The sequence below is a fragment of the Crotalus tigris genome, unplaced genomic scaffold (genome assembly GCF_016545835.1).
Source record: "Crotalus tigris isolate CLP2741 ecotype Arizona unplaced genomic scaffold, ASM1654583v1 scf7180000017560.2302168, whole genome shotgun sequence".
Taxonomy (NCBI): Eukaryota; Metazoa; Chordata; class Lepidosauria; order Squamata; family Viperidae; genus Crotalus; species Crotalus tigris.
In genome coordinates, this window is record NW_024096474.1 from 1010968 (window position 1) to 1031475 (window position 20508).

The following is a 20508-nucleotide window of genomic DNA, read 5'->3' on the forward strand; positions in this document are numbered from 1 at the left end:
TTTTCTCAGTAAGTAGCAGTGGGATTTTGTCCCAAAGGAAGAATTCAATTTTTTCCCTCAGATTAACATTTGTGACTTTATTTTGTCAGGGCCAATGTATCCAATAGCTATTTAGTGGAATATTTGAACTTAACTGCTACGGTAGTTCAATATGGCCAATATAGTCTGAGGCTTAGACTTCTAAATAGAGCACAACAGGAATTCTTTAATGTAATCAGATTGAACATTCTTTAGCTTCCTCAAATTTGTTTCCATCGAAAGGCCTGGTTCCTGGCTCAGTCAAACTCAGTGGGATCAGTGGGATACAGGGTCATCCTATAACTAGCTAATAATGCTTGTCCATCACGAGCCATCTTTTCTCCAAATAAACTTGTTACACTTCTATATTTTCAAAGAGGCATCTCATACCTGTATACATGGTATATAAAAGTGATTCACTTTCCTCTCTGCCCTTTATACTCTTTAGGCTGATTTCATATTCAGTTGAAGGCTGCAAGTAGTTGAGAGTATATTCAGTAATGTCTTTTGCAACAACTATACTGTCAATTCGCCCTGTATGGATTGAGAAAAGGACTTTGTTATTTTCAACTACTGTAGGTGTTCCCAAAACAACCTGACAATTGTAAGGTGGTATCCAGGTATGCTTTCCATTCTTAGTTCCGTGGAAAAACCTGAAAAACATAGCCCTTATGATGCTTCTTTCTTTTCTGGATGCAAACACAGGTAATTCTTGACTACAACCTTTTGTTTTAGCAACCATTGGAAGTTACAACAGCATTGAAAAAAGTGACTTACAACCAGTCCTTACAGTTACACCTGTTGCAGCATCCCCAGGGTGGATGCTTGGTAATAAATTTACAACAGCTGCAGTGTCCTGAGGTCATGGGATTGCCATTTGTGACCTTCCTAGCTGGCTTCAAACAAGCAGAGTAAGAAGAGAAGTTGGATTTACTTAACAACTGCTTGATTCACTTAACATCTGCTGTGATTCAATTAAGATCTATAGCAAAAAAAGATCTTAAAATAGGGTGCAATTCACTTAACAACTGCCTTGCTTAGCTGTGGTCTTAATTGTGGTCATAATTTAAGCATTAAAATCTAAGGAAGTGGCCATGAGACATCTTCTAACCCATTGGAAGTATACTAATTGGCAGTCATCTACAGAAAATCTCTGGTATTGTTTCAGTTCAGACTTGGTGGACTTAATAACTTAAAATGAAATCCAGAAATGTATAGAATAAATTCTGGGCACTGTGCATTGCAATCAGATATGGATTGTATTTAACACATTATCTGAAGAAGAGACTTCTCCATCATAATTTATCTCATGAGAAAATTCAGAGCTTCTTGAAATACAGTTTGAGAAGCAAGCCAACATTACATTTACAATCCCTAATATGTTTGGAGAGATGTTTATCCATGTTTTGCTTTAACATTTTCTAAGCATGATAATAGTCCTGTTCTAAGAACCTAGACAAGACCACATGTTCACTGGGTTCATATATTGTGCAGAATAATATTGTGGTTTGTTTGGTTTTGGTTTAAAATATGTTAATTCTTCTATTGTGGTTTGTAAGCTATGGTTTACAGCTTAGTGCATTACAATATGTGAATTAAGCTAATTTTAGCTTGTTCAACAGGTTATGGTTAAGACAATGGTGACTTACCACAATGTATGAACTCATTTTATACTTGCTTGGAGAAACATATAAAAACCTGTGCATTAGACTGAGCCGAGAGATAATGAGTGCGCCAAACCACCTTGTACGTTTCTGTGACTGAGGATGGATTTGAACCTGAGTCTCTCTGATCCTAGTTCAATACTTTAACTACTATAATATATTCTATACAATAGACATCTACTCAACTCCAAATTCTCTGTAAACCTATAATGCGATTTTTTCCTATTTTTTAAATGTGCAGTTGCATTATGTAAACATGCTTCCATGTTTACAGCAGAATGTCAGAGGGCAAGGCAGATGACTGAATTACATATGCAGTGAATTACTTTTGGGGAATGTGTAATTAGCAGATGACTTTTTGTATAGAAGTAGCTTATTCAAGGTGCTTGTCAAATGCAATGAAAGTCTCTTGTCAAAACATTTACCCCTATTTTATTTTGCTTGCCCATCTGTCCTTTAAAATTAAAATCTTTGGAAGTTTGGCGTATCATTTTATGGAACTGCAATAAAATAATCTTTTTTAGGACATTAAGACTGCAGTTCTGGCAAACATAACTGGGAATAAACCATATCCAATGAACTGGATCTTAAGTCTGAGCATAAAGGTGCATGAATGGGACTAAGTTTGTTCATATATTCAGTAGGAATCCTAATAATATGGGCCGAAAGTAGTCCAGCTAGTGAATAGGTTATCCTGCTGAACCCTGGTCTTGGTTTAAATGTATTTATATATATTCTATTGGAGCCCAGAACTCCATTCACAAACTTTGGGGATGGAGCACAATTACCTTGGGCGGATTTGCAGGAAATCTTATAGTGGTCAAAAGGTGCAATTGGAGGTGCCCAATGGACAGTCACAGATTCTGTAGTCACATTGACAATTGTCAAGTTCTTCGGTGGATCAATCTCTATATGAAACAAAGGGCAACAGATAAAAAAATTCCAAAATTCATATTCTAATTGTAATATAGTGAATAGCTTTGGGTAGCAATTATACAGTATATACATAATGCTTATGCTATCAAGCTCCAAAATCCTTCACCATATCATCCCCTCTTTGAAAAGATATTTTGTATGGATTAAAACTTGCCAAGAGAGACCAGGGCCAATTCTAGACTAAGGTAAAGTAGGCTTTGATCTAGGGGCCCCAAATTTTAAGGGAAGTAAAAAAAAGTACCATAAAAATAAAAAAGCATTAGATGTACTTCATGAGCCAACACACTCAAAGATTACAATGTCCAATAAAAGAAAAAAAATGTTCAGGACTGAAAATCATAAGTGTAAAGCTCAAAAACTTGGGGAAAAAAAAAGAAACAAGAGGGCATCTTGTCGGAAGATGAGCCAAACCATATAGGGCACTAAAATACAATTTTGCCTAGGGCCAGAGCCACCCTATCTGCAAGTACCTGGAAGCTGATATAGAAAGTACAAGAGATGACCTTGACAGAAATTTGCAAGAACTGTTATCCAGACAAAAGAGGGCTGAAACTTTTTTTTTAAAAAAAAAAAACTCGAGAAACCAAATAAAATTCAGAAGTGCCTCAGGCAGAAGCCTCCCTGAATCTCTGGAGTATAAGAAAGGGGAGCATAATCAGACTTGCACAATTCTGAACCAGTCTCAATAAAAAGCAGCTTTCCTGTGGGGTTGGTTTCTTGACCTGGTCTATGAACCCTAAAACTCTGAATTGGATCTTGAAGCAAAGCACCAGCAGTGCAACAACTGGAGCATCAGAATTATATGATCTCATCTGTATCTCCAGTTAGCAACTGGCCACTGTATTTTGGACCAATTGTAGCTTCCAAGTCCTCTCCAAAGACAGTCCATTTGTTGCAGTAATTTAACTGTGAGCTGATGAGGATGAGGTCACTATAACCAGGGCCTCTGGGTTCTAAAAATAATAATAATAAACAAATCCCAAACACAAACCACCCCATAACTGCCATACCAGCTAAAGATCAGCAGGGCTTGTGAGAACCTCCAAGCCATGGACGTGCTAATTCAGGGGAGTCTGATTGAGAAGCAAGCAATCCCATTTTCATTTTTGAAAGCTCTCTGTTATTAAAGCACACTATTTCAGACAGAAGTGTGGTCTGTTTGTTGTGTGGGGGTAGTTAAGGAGAAATGGGATCATTTTAAAGGAAACAAACAAAAACAGTTAGTAATTTTATCAACCAAATTTTGGCTGTGTTTTCTGCGATACTAGTTATTTCTATAGTCCAGCCAAGTGAAGGCAAAGTTGAAATTTGTGAGAAAGCAAGAAATAGACATCTTGTTATCACTACATAAAGTCTATATTCTGTCTGCCTCAACTATTTTACTGCTCCTTACTCCACTCTGAAGTGTATGACACAACACAGATTGTGTTGTAGCTACTTGTTTCCAGGTTGAACCCAAAATACAGCTGATAGTAAGAATACAGCAAGGGTTCTCAAACATCAGAGAGCTACAGAGACTATTTTCTAAATTAAAATTTGGAAGCAATCTTCATTCTTACATCCTAAAGAATAATTTTAGAATCTGCAGAATACAGTAATACTGATTTCCCTCAGAGGATCTCCCAACTCCTGCATTCTGCATTAGTTTCTGTTCCAGCCATTGCCCATCAGAAAATGATAAATCCTGAACTAGACTTACACCAAGATGGAGTTGGCAGATGTATTTGCGATAATGTATTGGCTTGGGGATCCTGTATGGCTTACCAGAATTGTTAATAATATAAATGTATTTCTTGGAACAGACTACTAGCTCTCCAACAGCAAAGTTTGGGAATTACTGTAGTGAAATAAATAAATTGAGATGGAACATTGATTTTTGGTTAATCCATACCCTACTTCACAGGGTTTACGTCATGTTATAATTTTCATAACAAAATTTATGGCCTCGTATATCATTCTTAGACTAGAAATATTGTATTATTCCTCTATTATACTGAAATTATGTTTCAAACATGATTTAAATAAATATTTTGGAATATAATGAAAGCAAACAGCTCTTTCAAACAATCCCATCTTTTTTTTTCAGATTTTGGCAGCATTCTTGAAAACAGATGGGGCTATTTAAAGGAGTTGAAATATTAAAACAAAAGTATCCTAGTTCTTCAAGCAGTATTGAGGATTGAAACATACAGTAATTTATGTTTTTTAGAACTTTCAGAAAACTGGATAGCTAATATTAAGTAAGCAAAGTAAGCTAGTCTACCTTGACTTAAATGTGATTTTTAATAGCTCAAAAGACTTTAGTTTAAATCAAAGAACATTCTCTCATTTCAAATATTGTCTTTAATATGTACTTCTTATTTATTTACTAGATCTATAAGGCTGCCCAACTCAAAACAAAGTGACTTGGGCAACATACAACAGAAAAGCAAACAATAAATCAGCCCTCCCCAAATAAAGCTATAAAGCAAACAGAATATAAATATAAAATACAAAATATGAAATGGCAACCAAGCACAATAATAAAAACATCCGAAATGGTCCCAAACTCAACTCAACTGGTCCCAAACAAGTGGCGGAAAAGTTAGATCTTAACAGCTTTCCTGAAGGTGACCATAATTTTGGTAGTGATGATGTACATGCATATATGATGTGTGTGTAGAGATATACTTACAGGGGCAACTGCTCAAAAGGCATTCTTTCTAAAGGACCTTGCAATCAACTCTCTTGCAGAAGAGATTAAAAAATAGGCATCATACTAGAATGGAGAACACTCTGTTCTTTTACCTGTTGTGACTGAACCAACTATTGGCTCAGAGCTGACAAGGCCATGTACAGCCACCAGGGACATGATATATTCTGTGGATGGTTGTAGACCTGACAAAGCAGCATGTCTCTTTGTAGGGTCCAGCATCACTTCCTTGGTTTCCTTCTTATCTTTGGGGCTGTAGGTCAGTATCAGCCTATCTGCTGGAGGTGAGGGGTCATTCCAAGTGATGTTCACACTGGAGGAAGTTACACGAGAAAAGTGAAGTTGTGTGATTGGTCGGAATCCTAAAAATAAGAGCAGAGAACAGACCTGTAAATTAATTAACTTAATTATTAATTAACTTAAAATAGGATCAAATGTGCCTGTCAGCTAAGAAAGATTACTGTCACTGTTCAGATTTTGGGAATTTATCTTTGGAATAGATCTCATGAGTACGCTTGAATTTTAGCTCTCTGTTTTGAGAAATTAAAAACTGTTCTGAAATCAATTATTCTGTACAAAAGGAATGGTCAAAGTGGGTTGCAACTCATAAGGAACAGGGAGGTGGGGAAAAATGTGTGTATGTGTGTGTGTGTACACGTGGCCATTCAGATGCCCAGTGCATGAGAGAAATCTTCTAAATATTAGAGGGCTTTGTCTAAGACAAATCATATACACCAACCAAATGTGACATGGAGCGCTTAGACAATCATAAAACAGCAATGGAAGACCTTTGAGATTACCCTCAGTACCTGATTAATGTAATCTGATAGTTCTTTAGTACCTGTGAAGGCATCCACAGTGCTTTCCAAGCTTTGCTGTCGGCCTCTTTCAGCAATGACTGAGATAGTGTATTCAGTCCCAGGTTCTAAGTCTGTGAGTGTGAGCTCAGACTTATCTTTAGAGACAGTAACCTCTGATGCCATTCCTGAAGCTTGCATGAAGATGACCCGATAATGATCAATGGGACCCTTGACTTTGGTCCAGGACACAGAGATGGATGTTTCTGTGGAAGCTGTCACAATCAGGTCATGAGGGCTGTCCAGTTCTATGGCAGCAGAAGGATATGTAAAAAGACAGAAAGTAACAATGGCATGAAATGCATTCACCTGCAGGATAAGAACTAACTTAAGTTTTGAGTTTTATGCTGATTTTTAGTGTGTTTTCATGTCTGCAACATTTATCTAAATGTTAATTTAAACCACTCTGAACTATTTGAGGAACACAGCTGGAATGTGAAATGATAAATGGTTAGATTCACAGACTCTAGAACAACAGATTGCCCCCAAAAGTATGTCATGAAGACATTTCATTTTCCACTGAAAATGTATTTAAATTTGAATATGTCTTGAGAAGTAGGATAGGAATGTCAGTCTCTTTATAAATTTTCTATACAAAGAACAAAGTTAAAACCCTCCATATCAGTAGTAGTCATTAGCTGTCATGTCAATAGCTTCTGGATTAAAAAGATCAACAGCTACACCTTTTTCCTAATCCTAAAGTTGGCCCTCAGCAATTTGTAACCACAATCAGTGGCATTTTCCCCTTGCAGCTATAAATAATAAAATATTAAATTGCTATCAGCCAGCTGTCTTTTAATTGACTCTCAGATCTATTTAAAAAGGTGAGTTTGTACAACATATTAGAAAAACACACACATACACACAGCAACTGAAATGTGCTTTTCTTCCATCTTTGAGAAGAAAAAGATCCCAGATCTGATGGTGAACATGTTGCTGTTCTTACAGAACGCAGAGTTGGACACTTCCAGGTCAGTGTTTAGTAGGTTCCTGGCTGACCTTTCCCCTCCCATCTAGCATTACCTCCTGGTAGCTAAACAAATCACTAACAGTTGTCCTGAAGATATAATGTGGTTGGGATGAATGTATTCTTTTCCTACCTCTCTGGCAAATGGGGAGGGATAATTGCCAGTGACTCTTGTAGTGCTTTGTTACAAATGCCCATTTCCCCTTTGTTCTGCTTTGTCCTGCAGCATTTCTCCCCTTCAAAATCACGGGAATGGGATAATTTGTCTTTCTATTCAATGGGATTGGAGGGTCCAGGGCAACCCCGGCCCCCCACCTCAAATACCCTACACTGTAGTGAAAAGGGAGATGAAAGATGGAGACATTCTGGAGGGAGCCCTGCCAGTCTATGAAGAAAGGAAGCTTGGCTTTTGTGCCATAGTACTACTTCCCTCCTACATATGCCTTTCTTGTTTATCCATAGATAAAGAGCCTGACAGTGCTGTTTGTGGGTGATAGGCTTTAACTCTGTGGCTCCAGCCTCCACTATATTGCATTAGACCCCTCCTGTCATGAAGCCTTTCAGGTAGATGGGAGGGAGCAGTCTTGCAATGGGCTAGTTGAAGCCCAACAAATTGCTAACTATGAAGATTTCTCTTCCATGTAAGTCTTCTGCCCAAATAACAGGGAAAATAAAACTCCTTGGATCAGCTACAGCCCATTTTAGGAGCAGGCTGCCTGTGAGATTGTGGCTGTCTTCTGAGGACATGTCCTCAGTAAACATAAGTGAGGTGTGTTTGTGTTGCAAAGACTGTTATGCATTGCAAATAAAAACTTCATTGGCCTTGCTTGTTTTTTTTAAAAAACATTTATAGGATCTCATCATGGGTTATAGTTATTGTTATTGTTAGCTCATGGATGTGTTACATTAGCCAGGAGACCACAATGGTACTGCAGAGTAGTAGTTTGGCTGCCAATTTACTAGCTCTGTTATAGGAGATACTCACGCACCTCCCAAGGTGTGCTACAGGAGTTTGGGCTAGCTTTGCACCAGAAAGAAAGATGAGTGGCTCTTCCTGCAGCATCTTTCTAGGTCCCCCTCCCTTCCCCAGAGCCATCTCATAAAAAGGTACTGCAACCAGAAAGGTTGAGAGCCACCAGAAATCTGACTGCCTGCATAGAACACCATTTATGTGGTGTGGAACCTATTTATTTACTTGTGTACAACTTACTTTTGAACTGTTATGTAGACTGAAGCTGATGCAAGTGACTGGAGCACACCCTGCCACAGGAACTCAACTTCGCAGAACTCAAACCACTGGCACAGAGACCATCTCCAGCATCATTAAGACACTGAACCACTGCGCCTCCATAAAAGCAATGATAGAAAGACATGTGTCCCTTCACGTCAGTCTTGACTCTTGGACAAATAAGTGTAATTTCCTTGACAACATTTTTGGAAATGGTTTGCCACTGCTTTCTTCCTAGGGCAGACAGGCACCCAAAGTCATCCATCTGGCTTCATGCTTAAGGCAGGACAAGAACACACAGTTTCCTAATTTCTAGTTTCCTAGTTTCTTATCATTGCCCCAATCTGGCTCTTAGGAAAACTATATTAATTTAAAACACAATAATTAAGCATATGACACTGACAGGGAGGCACTTATTGATCAAAATATATTGACAGGTTGTAGATATTACAGGTTCAGATGGTGTGACCTGAGTTTTTCTGCCTCGTTGGTCAATCAATCAATTTCCCTTCTCCCTAATCTGAAACTGTATTCTTAAAAGCACAAGTCCATAAAATGCAGATTGGCAACTGTAATAATATAAGCATGCAGAGCAATCAGCCAAACCTAATATGGGAAAGAAGTAAAGTTGAGTAACATTGATAGAACAGTTTGATCTAAAAATCAAATTTTGAGGTTCTAAGGCAGACTTTGATATTTGCCACACTAATCACTATATAAATATCAAATAAAGGAAAAGACTGTTTGCATTGAATTTCCAGCTGTAAATACTTTCCCCATGTGTAAAATGTCAGCTTGCTCTTGGCTGTATAAAAATAGAACATCTTTAACTCTATTCTTCCCAGTATACACAAAAACGGAGACTAAATTAGAGCTCTTCCGTCATCTGTAGCATTTTATTGTGTACATCTGCTATTAATTCAATGAGATAAACAGTTTTTAAAAGCATCTTCATAAATATGAATGAGAGAAGCTTTGCAGTATTCCTCTTTAAACCCTTCAACTTCTTGTTCCCATTTATATTAATTTTTATGTATCTTATTTTTGCTTATTTTTCTTTATGAGAAGAATTGGAGAGTGCATGTTGCTATTTTCACACCTTCAAAAATACATGTGACTCAACAAGGGAGATAGAAAGTTGCAAACATTTGGTTTTTTTGTTATAGATAATGTTTTTTTGTCTGAACTGACTATGGGTAATTAGCCATGCTATTTTCTTGGAGCGAAATGGATATTGTTTGATGGTACCTTTTTCTCAAGCATATTTTCTCCCAGTTGTTCTGCTTAGATTGAGTAAGTGTCGTGATTCTGCTACTTTTAAAAGGAAAAAGCTCATGAAATCCATAGCATATAGATGGTAATCTGAAAACAGTTTTACCTGAAAGCTTCTGAGCTTTATCAAATTTCAGTGAAGATGTAGCAAACTCTCAAGAACATGGTTTTCATTTTTTTCCAGAAAAAGGGGAAAAAAGGGGGGCTAGAGGGAGACTTTCCACATTTGTTTTGTTTTCTTTATATTGCACATTCTTGATCTGTGCATATATGCTCTAAAATATTGATTTATCAAATTCTCACTGTTATCTGCTATACATAGGAGGTGGCATAGGATTATTGTAAGCAAATGTGTAATAATCAAGTGGTGCCAGTTCTATGATAGACACTGAGCCGTTTTTTGGACACTTAGGTTTGCATGGCTAAGTACACTCCTGCCCCCCCCCCCCAGGATACCATCCCTGCCTCATTCAAAGAAAGCACTAAGCCCTGCTTGCTATAAAGGACAGCAGAATGACTTGCCCCATTATCTTGACTGTGATGATCAAACAGCGTAGCATTACAGAATGAGTTGACTTGGAAGTCACTTAATTTTGTGTGTTTTCATTTCTAATTCCAGAAATTATTCTCATATGGAAGACCAGAATGTGGGACAGATGTATGTCTTTTTCTGCTTGTAAATCACACTCAGGGTTACATAACATACACTGAGTATTCTCTAGCAGCAACTAAGGGAGAGGAAATATCATTCCTTTGTCTGTGCTAAGTACATCTATTACAGTACTACAGCATTTTCAACAAGTAGCTACCCAGCTGTGGCTAACAAATTTCCAACTAAGAAATGCATAGGTTCCCCATCCATGTTTTCACATCAAGCCTTGAGAAGACACAAGTCCACTTGGATGTATAGTATGTTTATCATTTATTTATTGAATGTATTTTCCATCCATCTTGGCCAATGATGCATCACCTATTTAGGATATATTTTTATTGACATTTTAAAAGTGAATCAGAAATATATAGAGAAAAATATCTAATCATCTTAAAGTAAGATAGTGTTTTTGTGTTGGCTTAATGTTTTACCATAGCTGGTAACGAAAGGTAAATTTTATAAGATTTCTATGGAATATTGGGTCTGCCCTTGTAGCTCAGGGGAACTTGAAACTCTGAGTCATGTTCAGTTATATTTCTTATTTTATTGAGATCCTTGTGTGATCACTTCTCTTATTTTTAACTAATAAACTAAGTATATAGTTTATTAGCTGATATAATTTATATTTCCATTTTATTGGTGGGTGCAGATAGCGCTGTTCCTCTTCATGTGGCCAAATTTTATGCTGCAGCATGTTGAATCTGCTGAGTGACACTTCAAGGGTTGGGTTAGTAATGAGTAATTTAAGCCCTGAGCTTTATCTAGATCTTCCCAGAATGCTTTTAATGCTAATGTTTTGTTTTGTTATGTTCTTACTTTGACTGCTCAATGGCTGTAATAAAAATTTCCTTGCCTGCTTAGGGAAAGAAAATATCAACTTTCCTCTCTCAGAATTTCTAAAGAGTGTTGAGAGCAGTCCTTAAGTGTGGCTGAAAATCCTGGGGTTGGGCAGAAACTATAGCTCTGCTCCACAGTTGTTTTTAAATTAAATATATTTTCCATAAAAAAAATTCAGATTCTAATATGAATCCAAAATGAATTGCTGGGCCAGGAGCTATTCTTACTGTTCTGCATTCATCAATACTACACTGTAGACTGAAGGCATTTAAACATGGTTATTGTCTTTGCACCAAAGGTAACCCTCATAACACAAGAACCATACATTATTTTTCAAACTTTGAACATGCTTTGAAGGTTTTTGACCTTCACAGGAAAATAAAGTTACAATTTGGAAATTAGCTGACTTGAAATCTTGACTGCTTCTCAGCACAGGAAAAGAGTACTTTTCCTCATTGCAATGGCCTTATCTTCACATAGGGATTAAATATCCAATAACCATTCTGCTGCAGGATAATTTCACTCCCTGTGCCGGCTGGGCAGACATGTTAGGCTGTAGGTTTTCTTGGTTTTCTAGAATGGACTGCAAAGATTCACTTTGCTGAGGATTGGTTTCTGTTTAGCAAGCAAAGAAATGAAGAGAGTATTTTATGGATTAGTAAATCCATGTCCCTGGCATTGGAGAAAAGTGGCTGTCAAAAAGAGAGGGAAAAATCCTTAGTAATGAGGTCAGATTGCTTGCAGAGCTCCACCAACAGTAGCTGATTATTTCCTCTTCTAAATTGTCTCAGATTAAGTAAGCTTAGCATTTACTAAATATGCTTAGTCTTTTCTTTCTGTTGTTTGTAAATTAACTTTTTTTCTCAAATGACAACAGCTATTTGGATATTGTATTCAGAAGAAATACTGCTGTTGCCTTACATCCTCACTTTTTCTATTATTGATTTCCTGGCAGACTTTTATTCAGCCACTATTTTCATTTCCGGTAACATCTCTCTCCCCTCCAAAATAGCAGTGCAACACAGGTATCTGTTTTCACAGCACCAATGGTTAGATAGGAGACTGCTTTGTCAGGACATATAATGGAGAAATGAAAAATTGCCCTGTGGGTGAGCACTAAAACCATTCCAAGTCAGTTTGCTCTAGTCTAGTGATTAAGGCACCAAAATAGAAACAGGAGACTGTGAATTCTAGTCCTGTCTTAGACATGAAAGTCAGCTGGTGACTTTGGATCAGGCTCTTTGTCTCAGCTCAACTGACCACACAGGTTGGCTGTTGTGGGTAAAATTAGGAAGAGAAAAGAGTATTAGGTATAAAAACAATGCAGGTGGGGTTAAGTTTTTTTTTTTAAATCTAAACAATTTTTTTTTAAAAGGAGGTGCTTTTTATTATCTTTGGTGGTTTTGTGATAAAGCAAAGTAATATTGGGCACAGATCCATATCAAAATGCAGAAGCTTCCATGGTTTTCCCAGTTGCCATGTATGGCTGTGAAAGTTGGACCATAAGAAAGGCTGAGCGCCAAAGAATTGAGGCCTTTGAACTATGGTGCTGGAGAAGACTCCCGTGAGTCCCTTGGACTGCAAGGCGATCAAACCAGTCAGTCCTAGAGGAGATCAACCCTGACTGCTCTTTAGAAGGCCAGATCCTGAAACTGAAACTCAAGTACTTTGGCCACCTAATGAGAAGGAAGGACTCACTGGAGAAGAGCCTAATGCTGGGAAAGATTGAGGGCAATAGAAGAAGGGGACGACAGAGAATGAGGTGGCTGGATGGAGTCACTGAAGTAGTAGGCGTGAGCTTAAATGGACTCCAGAAGATGGTAGAGGACAGGAAGGCCTGGAGGAACGTTGTCCATGGGGTCGCAATGGGTCGGACACAACTTCGCAACTAACAACAACAAATGTTGACTGCACTGAGAATTCAATATGTACTGAAATGGAAAGACACATCAGTCTCCACAATGGAAGAATAGATGGAGAATGGATGAAACTATCAGATATGGCAAAATTGACTGTTTTAATTAGAAAAAAGACCATATTAAGCTTTGTTTCTACTTGGAAACTGCTTCTGGACTTTGAGTTTGAGACAGAAAAAAGCAAACTCCTGACTTTGGGTTTTGCCAATTAATCTAATTTGTTGTTATATAAATGGATAGTACTTGTTAAGTTGGTAAACTGAAAAAAATTGAGGCAGTAATTTTATATTTTACTGTACTAAAAAACTTGGATTCCTTTTTTTCTTTTCCCCTTTCCCCTATAGTTCTCATTTTCCTTTCTTCACCTTTCCATTTCCCTACCACCTCTTTATTTTTATTTGCATTTTATATCATGATAATCTTAATATAATCCTTGGAAAAAAATCTAAAAAAAAGAAGAATATGGCATCGTTCTTAAAAACTCCAATCGTAATTCTTGAACTGTACCGTTTATGAATGAAAACTATTACATAGGAAGAAATCTGCCTGTCTCTAGATAGTATCTAATGAATCAACCTGTGACCTAGACCACTGCAGCAATATTTTATCTTCTTTTAATTCATTACCTCAGCCTGTTGCATCAGTAAATTTCTTTCATTTGAGGACATACACTACATAAAGAACTCAGCTAAGAATAGATCCTTGTGAGGCTAAAACAACATTCTTCTACAAAATGAAGACATTAGCAGCTTTTCAGAAATGTACAAAATGTTGCAAAGGAAAAGAAAAATGAAAAAAAAATCAAAGAAAAAAAAACTAAGGGAGAAGATCCAAATAGCTCAATGAGGCCTAAGAATGTTCAATAAACATAGGATGCGATTCTGTGTGCCTGTTCTCCAGGGAAATATACTTCCCCAAAGAAGGCATTGTTAGCTGGCTGGAACTCTGAATGCTGTCACATTTTGTTTCATTTTTAATATGGATTCATTATTGTAATCACAGGTAATAACAATATAGCAGAGCATAAGATACAATACTGTAAAGCAAAACAACAGTAAAAGAAAGTAGAAGATGATAAAAAAAGTGCTAGATGTAGGAAAATCAGATAAACTCAGGGCTACACTTAAGAAAATTTTGTATGCTTAAATGATAAGGTAAAAGACCAATCTAACTATTAACAGTTGGAAACACATTTGCAAGAAAGTAATTAAACAGTTTAAGGATCCAAGACCTTAAGATCACTTAGCACCATAAATTTGTCCCAACCTCATCATAAATGGGACAGTGGAATGTCCTTTGCTTATTACAGTTAGAGATGCTTTCCAGTACAGCGCTTACAAAATACCCCTTCAAGATATACCGAGGGCATGGTCTGCAAAAGGATGTAACAGTCTTTCTTAGTGGGGCACAGGGGAGAGACCTCTGAGTTTTTTATAATAGTGGCACCAGGATGAAAATTTAAATGACTGTACTGCAATAGTAATCTTTCTTTGTTCCAAGAGTTAAATTCTTCCAAGGAGGTTTGAGGATATTTTTATAGCCTAGGCAACCTAGGTTTGGTACCAATAACAAAACCTGGCAAGATTTGCTCTTTGAAGGCTTTCTAGTTTCTTGTAATGCTCCAGTAGAGCAAGATGTACTCTAATGTCAGTGGAAGGTAACACTGCCTCTATCCTTAGGTAAGAACCTGGAATGTCAGGTTTTATATACAGGGAGTCCTCAACTTACAACCATGTGTTTAGTGACCATTCAAAGTTACAATAGCACTGACAAAAGTGACTTATAATGGGTCTTTGCACTTATGACCATTGCAGCATTCCCATGGTCACATGATCAGAATTCAGGCACTTGGCAACCAACAGGTATTTATGACACTTGCAGCATCCTGAGGTTATGTGATGGCCTTTTGAAAGAGCCAGCTTCTGACCAGCAAAGTCAATGGGGGAAGCTGGATTCACTTAATGATTGCAGATTCAGTTTAACAAATGTGGAAAAAGCTGTAAAATCAGATGTGGACTCATTTAGCAACAACCTTGCTTAGCAACAAAATATCTGATCCCAATTGTGGCTGCAGGTTGAGGACAACCTGTATGCAGCATGTCACTTACCAGTTCTTGCATTCATGGTGGCCGGAACACTCTGCTTACTATTCATTGTAGCTGAAATTCCAATTCCATATTCTGTTCCTGGCACCAAATCTGCACAATGAAACATGCAACAAAATATAAATGAATCAATAAGCTGTAATGATTTCCAAATATATAATATTTATTTTTTTGTCTGACTTCATAACCTGATACTTTTTGATACAGCAACCACAGTTGCCTGGCTAAAGCCATTATTACAAAGCCATTATATGAATATTTTGCTAAGATTTGCAGATGAGATACAAAAAATGGAAGAATATGGCAAATAATTGAATGATGGTGCAACCTCTGTTTTCTTCCAGAGTAAAGCAATTCAGTTTAGATGTCTGAAAAATATCAGTGTTTTAAAAACTAAATAACTTTAAAAGCTATCACCACATCATTCTTCTTTTCTTTTTTGTACAAAAATTGTTATCCGGGATCAATGCTCAGAAGGATCTTGATGGCGTGCAGCATGTCCAGAGAGATTCTCTCTCTCTTTCTCTTTTGCCTTGGACAGAAAAAAACAAAGAGCTCTTGGCAAATCTATTGTAAAATAGAACTGAATATCTTTAGGCTTCCCTGGAATCTGTATTGGTTTCTTTGATAGTAACTTCAGATTTTTCAAGCCAGGTAAAATGAAAAATTGTGGCTCCAGGTGGTAACAAGAGACTTAAAAAAATTAAGAATATTTTTGGACAATGCTCAGCCCTAGCTTTTATTTCCAGCACTGTAAACAAGCATGCACATCTAAACTAAGTTATCTTTTCACCATCTACAAACCTGATGCATTGGAGCAGGCTAAACACACAGATAAACATGTGCATATTCAGATAACAGACTTCAGGATTTGTCTTACAAAAATGTAATTAATGATACAGCCTTTGCTGCAATTATGACCGAATGGCAAAGTGACTATAAAGTGACTTTATAGTGAAGGATAAAGTGAAGGATAGGAGATCTTTTAGAAATTGGTATTTTTTTTTTTTTTTTGGGGAGCACTAGTGAGTATTCCTGGTCTTCTCCTTGATGTGAAGAGGAGTTTGGGGAACCGATCCATTCACCATTGCAATTATTGGCTTTGCTCTCTGGAACCATCTTCACCCCACCATGGCAGTTGCCATGAAATTACAAATGACTGGAAGAGCTTATGTTATATATTAAAACAGTGCACTCTTCAAAACAATTTTCAGAACAGGTTCAAGTTTCTGCTGTTTATTAAAATAGCCCCTCTTTTTTCAGACTTCTAGATAAACCCCAAAAAGAAAAAGAAAAAAAGATGCCACTGAATTTAGAAATCTACTCTGAAAGCATTTTTCCCAGGCTAGACCAAATGATATTACACAGCTGAAGTAAGCTAAATGTAGTATTTGCTGATTTAAAAGATGTATATCCTTTTGTTCCCTGCAAAATGTCACTTAACACAGCTAATAATTCCTTGCCTTGGTTTGTCTGATTACAAACATTGTCTTATCTGTATTAAGCAGTACATATTTTCCTTCATCCACTCCAGAAACAATATTAGAATTTTTCTGGATTTGAACAATTTTATTGGATTTGAATGCTGGAGGATTTTATCTATGGGTGGAAAGATATTGCCTTGAGTCCTTGTTAATCTATATAAAAAGAAGTATATATATCTAATAAATCAATAATTAGATCTTAGAAGATCTGCTGCTAGTCTCCCAACACTATATACATTGTTTGACCGCTGTTTTCACAAGAAAAGATTTTAGCTACAGGATCACTGCTAATTCTACAAAATGTTTATCAATGTACCCAAGATGAAGGGAAGGCTTTAACTTTGGGGGCAGAGCTTGTATTTTTCATGCCCTGGTTCCTCCAAATAGGGATAAGTCATATTCCAACTGGCAATCATGGTAACTGCTATCAGTCAGTGCAATGGACCTGAACCTAAAGGAACTAGCTCAATAGGACAGTTTTGGGAGAATGGTCACAAGGGTCAGTTGATCTGGTTATTTCCTATAGGATTAAAATAACTACAACTAGGCAGATATCTAACAAGCACTCAATCACAGTGAGTTTACAGCCTTGTCTATCAAGGAGAAGAGCTGAAGAGAAACTGTAGCTGTAAAAGCAAAGCTTGCCATATTGGGAACTTGCCAGAAGAACACCCTTCCCACAAACTGGGTGTCCACAGTGCCCAAGCCTCAACTACTATTGCCTGGTGGGCAACAGGGAATGGCTAGTGATGTAACGAGTTTTGCCCGTACTCTCTTGCTCAAGACTCATGAAATGCTACTCACTTCCTGGAAAAAGATGGTGCAGATTCTATACAATGGTGACTTTTAACCCAATTGGTGTAATTGTTTATTATTCAACCCATCAGTAAATATATCTATTTCAGTTAGTGACACACTGATTAAGTAGATGGTATAAAAGAGCTTTTCTGTTTACAGCAGGGGTTCCCAAACTCTTCAGCTCATTGACCCCTTCATGGACTTTCAGTTTGTTCATTTACACTCAAGCATTTATCACACACACAAAAAAATATGTTATTAGTACTGTTAATGACAACAACACTTTGGATAGTCTCACTGACCCTTGGTGATTGATAATGACACTTTGGGGAACCCTGGTTTATATGACCTTCCAGTCCAAAACAGAACATTGTTTTCTTGACAAATCCTGTGCAATGGTCAAATTTATGCAATAGGTGTTGTCAAAAAATATGTAAAACATTCTTAAAAGAGACTTAACAACTAATGCATGTGATTTATAATCCTATATTTTATTGCAGCTTTGCTTCATGATGGAAACCTTCTTGCAAATGAGCCAAATACTCTAGGCTCTATGCCTGCTGAATCTGCTATTCAGGTGCTGACTCTTAATCGGCCTGTTCAAGCTTCTGCTTTTATTTATACATTTGCTTACTGCATGAGTACCTTGCCTTTTTCTAGGACTCTCATTCCTATTTTTATTAGAGATACCAACAATGCCTGCAAAGGTTTGGAGGACTACTAGCTCATACCAAAGAGTGATGAGTTTTCTGATTCTTATAGCTGTTTATCTTATGAAGAACTGGATTTGCATAGATCAGATGTTGACCAGTCCCAATTTTATTCTTGGAATAAACTTATAACGTAGAGATTGGCTATGAAATTGACCCAAAATAGTGATTTTTCATGACTAAGAGCACCTCTGTAAGTTTTGGTCTGGAACTTGTATGATTGCAGAATGTTGACAGGTTTTGAAAATTGAAGTCCCCCCCCCAATTTGCTATGGTTCAATTGGAGAAGGATTGGAGGTACCTAGTCAGTTCTGCAGAGTTTGCTGATGGTCCAATTTCTCCTGGTAACTGATGACCAACCTACCTCCAGGCTCCTGGACTCTCTCCTTCCTGCTAGTAACAAATCACTTTCAGAAGGTTTTAAATGCAGTAGGAAAACAATAGCATGTCACCCTGATCTGTCCCCACAGTAGCTTATCATAATATGGATGGCAATTTATTTTGTTTATTTTTTGCATAGAATGGCTGAGAAAGAATTATATTCTTTTCCTGGGACTAGCAGCGGCTCAGAGGGCAGAGTGACAATTGTATGATGTTTTCTTCAGGCTCCCATTAGGCAGTTGGAGGGGATATTGATTTACTTGTAATGATTCCTGCATCCCCCCAGGCTCTGGAGGTTGGCAGGGAAGTGAAGATGTTTGCAGATTAGATTCAACAGTTTTGGAGGGAAGGGGAAGAGAATAGTTCAAATTCACACTAAGCAGACATGTGTGCTTAGTGTGGATTTGAACCATTTCTGATCTGAAATTCTAATTACTCTACAATTACAGTATGTTTGCCCTTCTTGTCTTGTATTTTTAAATATTTCTTTAAACTTTACATTGGTCTTAGACTCATCCAATTTTTGAAGAGGAAATTTTCCTCTGTAAATTAGGATCACATAGCACAGTAGCTGTACAGTATTACCAGTTCACATGTTTTGTTCAGTGTGTTAGGTGATTTTCTGCATCAACACCTATATAGATTCACAGGATATAATAAAAAAGGTTGTGTTGGCAGCTATACCTGATTTGTATGTGCTTTGCAGCCTTTGCAGCCACCATCCCGATTTTTTTAACCATACTCTGTAGACACCCTGGACCTGACAACAGCTAAGATAGATAACTGTGGGTGATCATGAAGAACTTTGGTATTTCTTACATTGGGAGTGCTTCTGAATAAATGGATTTATGTCAAGGAGTTGGATCTAAAATCTCTTTCAAGCTGACATATGGAGATAAAGAATAAAGGCCAATTAGCTAGAGGTTATCAATAATATTAAATACTGTCTATCAATACAATCCAATATCCACTTTCTGGCTAAGAATGCAGGAAGGTAGCTTCACTTTCTCTTAATAATTTATACATAAATGAAATACCAAGTTTTTCCTAAGGACAATTTAGTTTAAAATCTAAAAAAAATCAAGAGTGATTTATATAACAAATATGATAGATGAGAGAAACTGATTCTCTTTACCTGATCATAGTTTGTGTGTGTGTGTGTATATATATGTATTTATTGTTTGTTTACTTGTAGCAGAATTCATGAGGTATAGTCACCTAACTGAGTGACATGGAAAAACAAATTCACATTTGAACTGTAAAACTCATTTAGTAATGTATGCCATCCATTCTCTTAATCAGCCTAACGTACCTTAGTTGTGAGGATAAAATAGGAATAGACCAATATACATTATCTTGATTTCCTTAGAAGAAACCTTAAATCATTAACTTAGCTAAAAGTTGTAATTGTTAATGGTGACTGATTTAACATTGATTCAAACAATAAATCATTTATTTCCCCAATATTTTTACTTTAATCCAAAATAAAAAATAAACTGGTACTTGCTAATTTATCTGCTCCCATGGAAAAAATCTGTCTACTAGTATGTCAATACCGACTTAATGACACATGTGACGAACTGAATAGATCTTGAATCCTACTTTTGAAAAGGCAGATTAGACCAATGAGGTCCGTGAGAAATGGCACCAAATGTTTTCTTGTAATCACCCATAAGATGAGTGGGTGGATGAAAGATGTTCAATGCTTTAGTTATACTATTAGCCACTTCTAAGTGATATCCCAACTGTTCCAGAGGACACAAGACTGAGGAAGTTTTAGATATTTTGCTCAGGACAAATGATCAAAAGTGATAACCCTGTGTCAATATACACCTGTTCTCCTTTTAGTGTTTTGTTTGGCTTGTTTTACTGTCCACATTCTATGATATGTGACAGTCCCACAATATGAGGCTGTAGGGAACATTCCCAATGGAGGAAGAATAATTTTTCAAGCAGTCCTTCTCAAATATTTGACAGTTCTGGAGCACTAT

At 37.0% G+C, this 20508-nt stretch overlaps 1 protein-coding gene across 3 annotated transcripts in view; it reads right to left on the reverse strand.

The window, feature by feature from the left end:
- The window catches only part of TNR (tenascin R), a 578617-nt gene that overhangs the window by 27466 nt on the left and 530643 nt on the right, over positions 1–20508 (reverse strand). For all 3 annotated transcript variants that reach the window (XM_039348585.1, XM_039348594.1, XM_039348604.1), the window contains 5 exons: positions 15148–15237; positions 6152–6415; positions 5406–5672; positions 2471–2590; positions 409–552 (listed from right to left, as the gene is read on the reverse strand). In XM_039348585.1, the coding sequence (XP_039204519.1) occupies positions 409–552; positions 2471–2590; positions 5406–5672; positions 6152–6415; positions 15148–15237 (885 nt within the window). The remainder of the gene's footprint in view (positions 1–408; positions 553–2470; positions 2591–5405; positions 5673–6151; positions 6416–15147; positions 15238–20508) is intronic.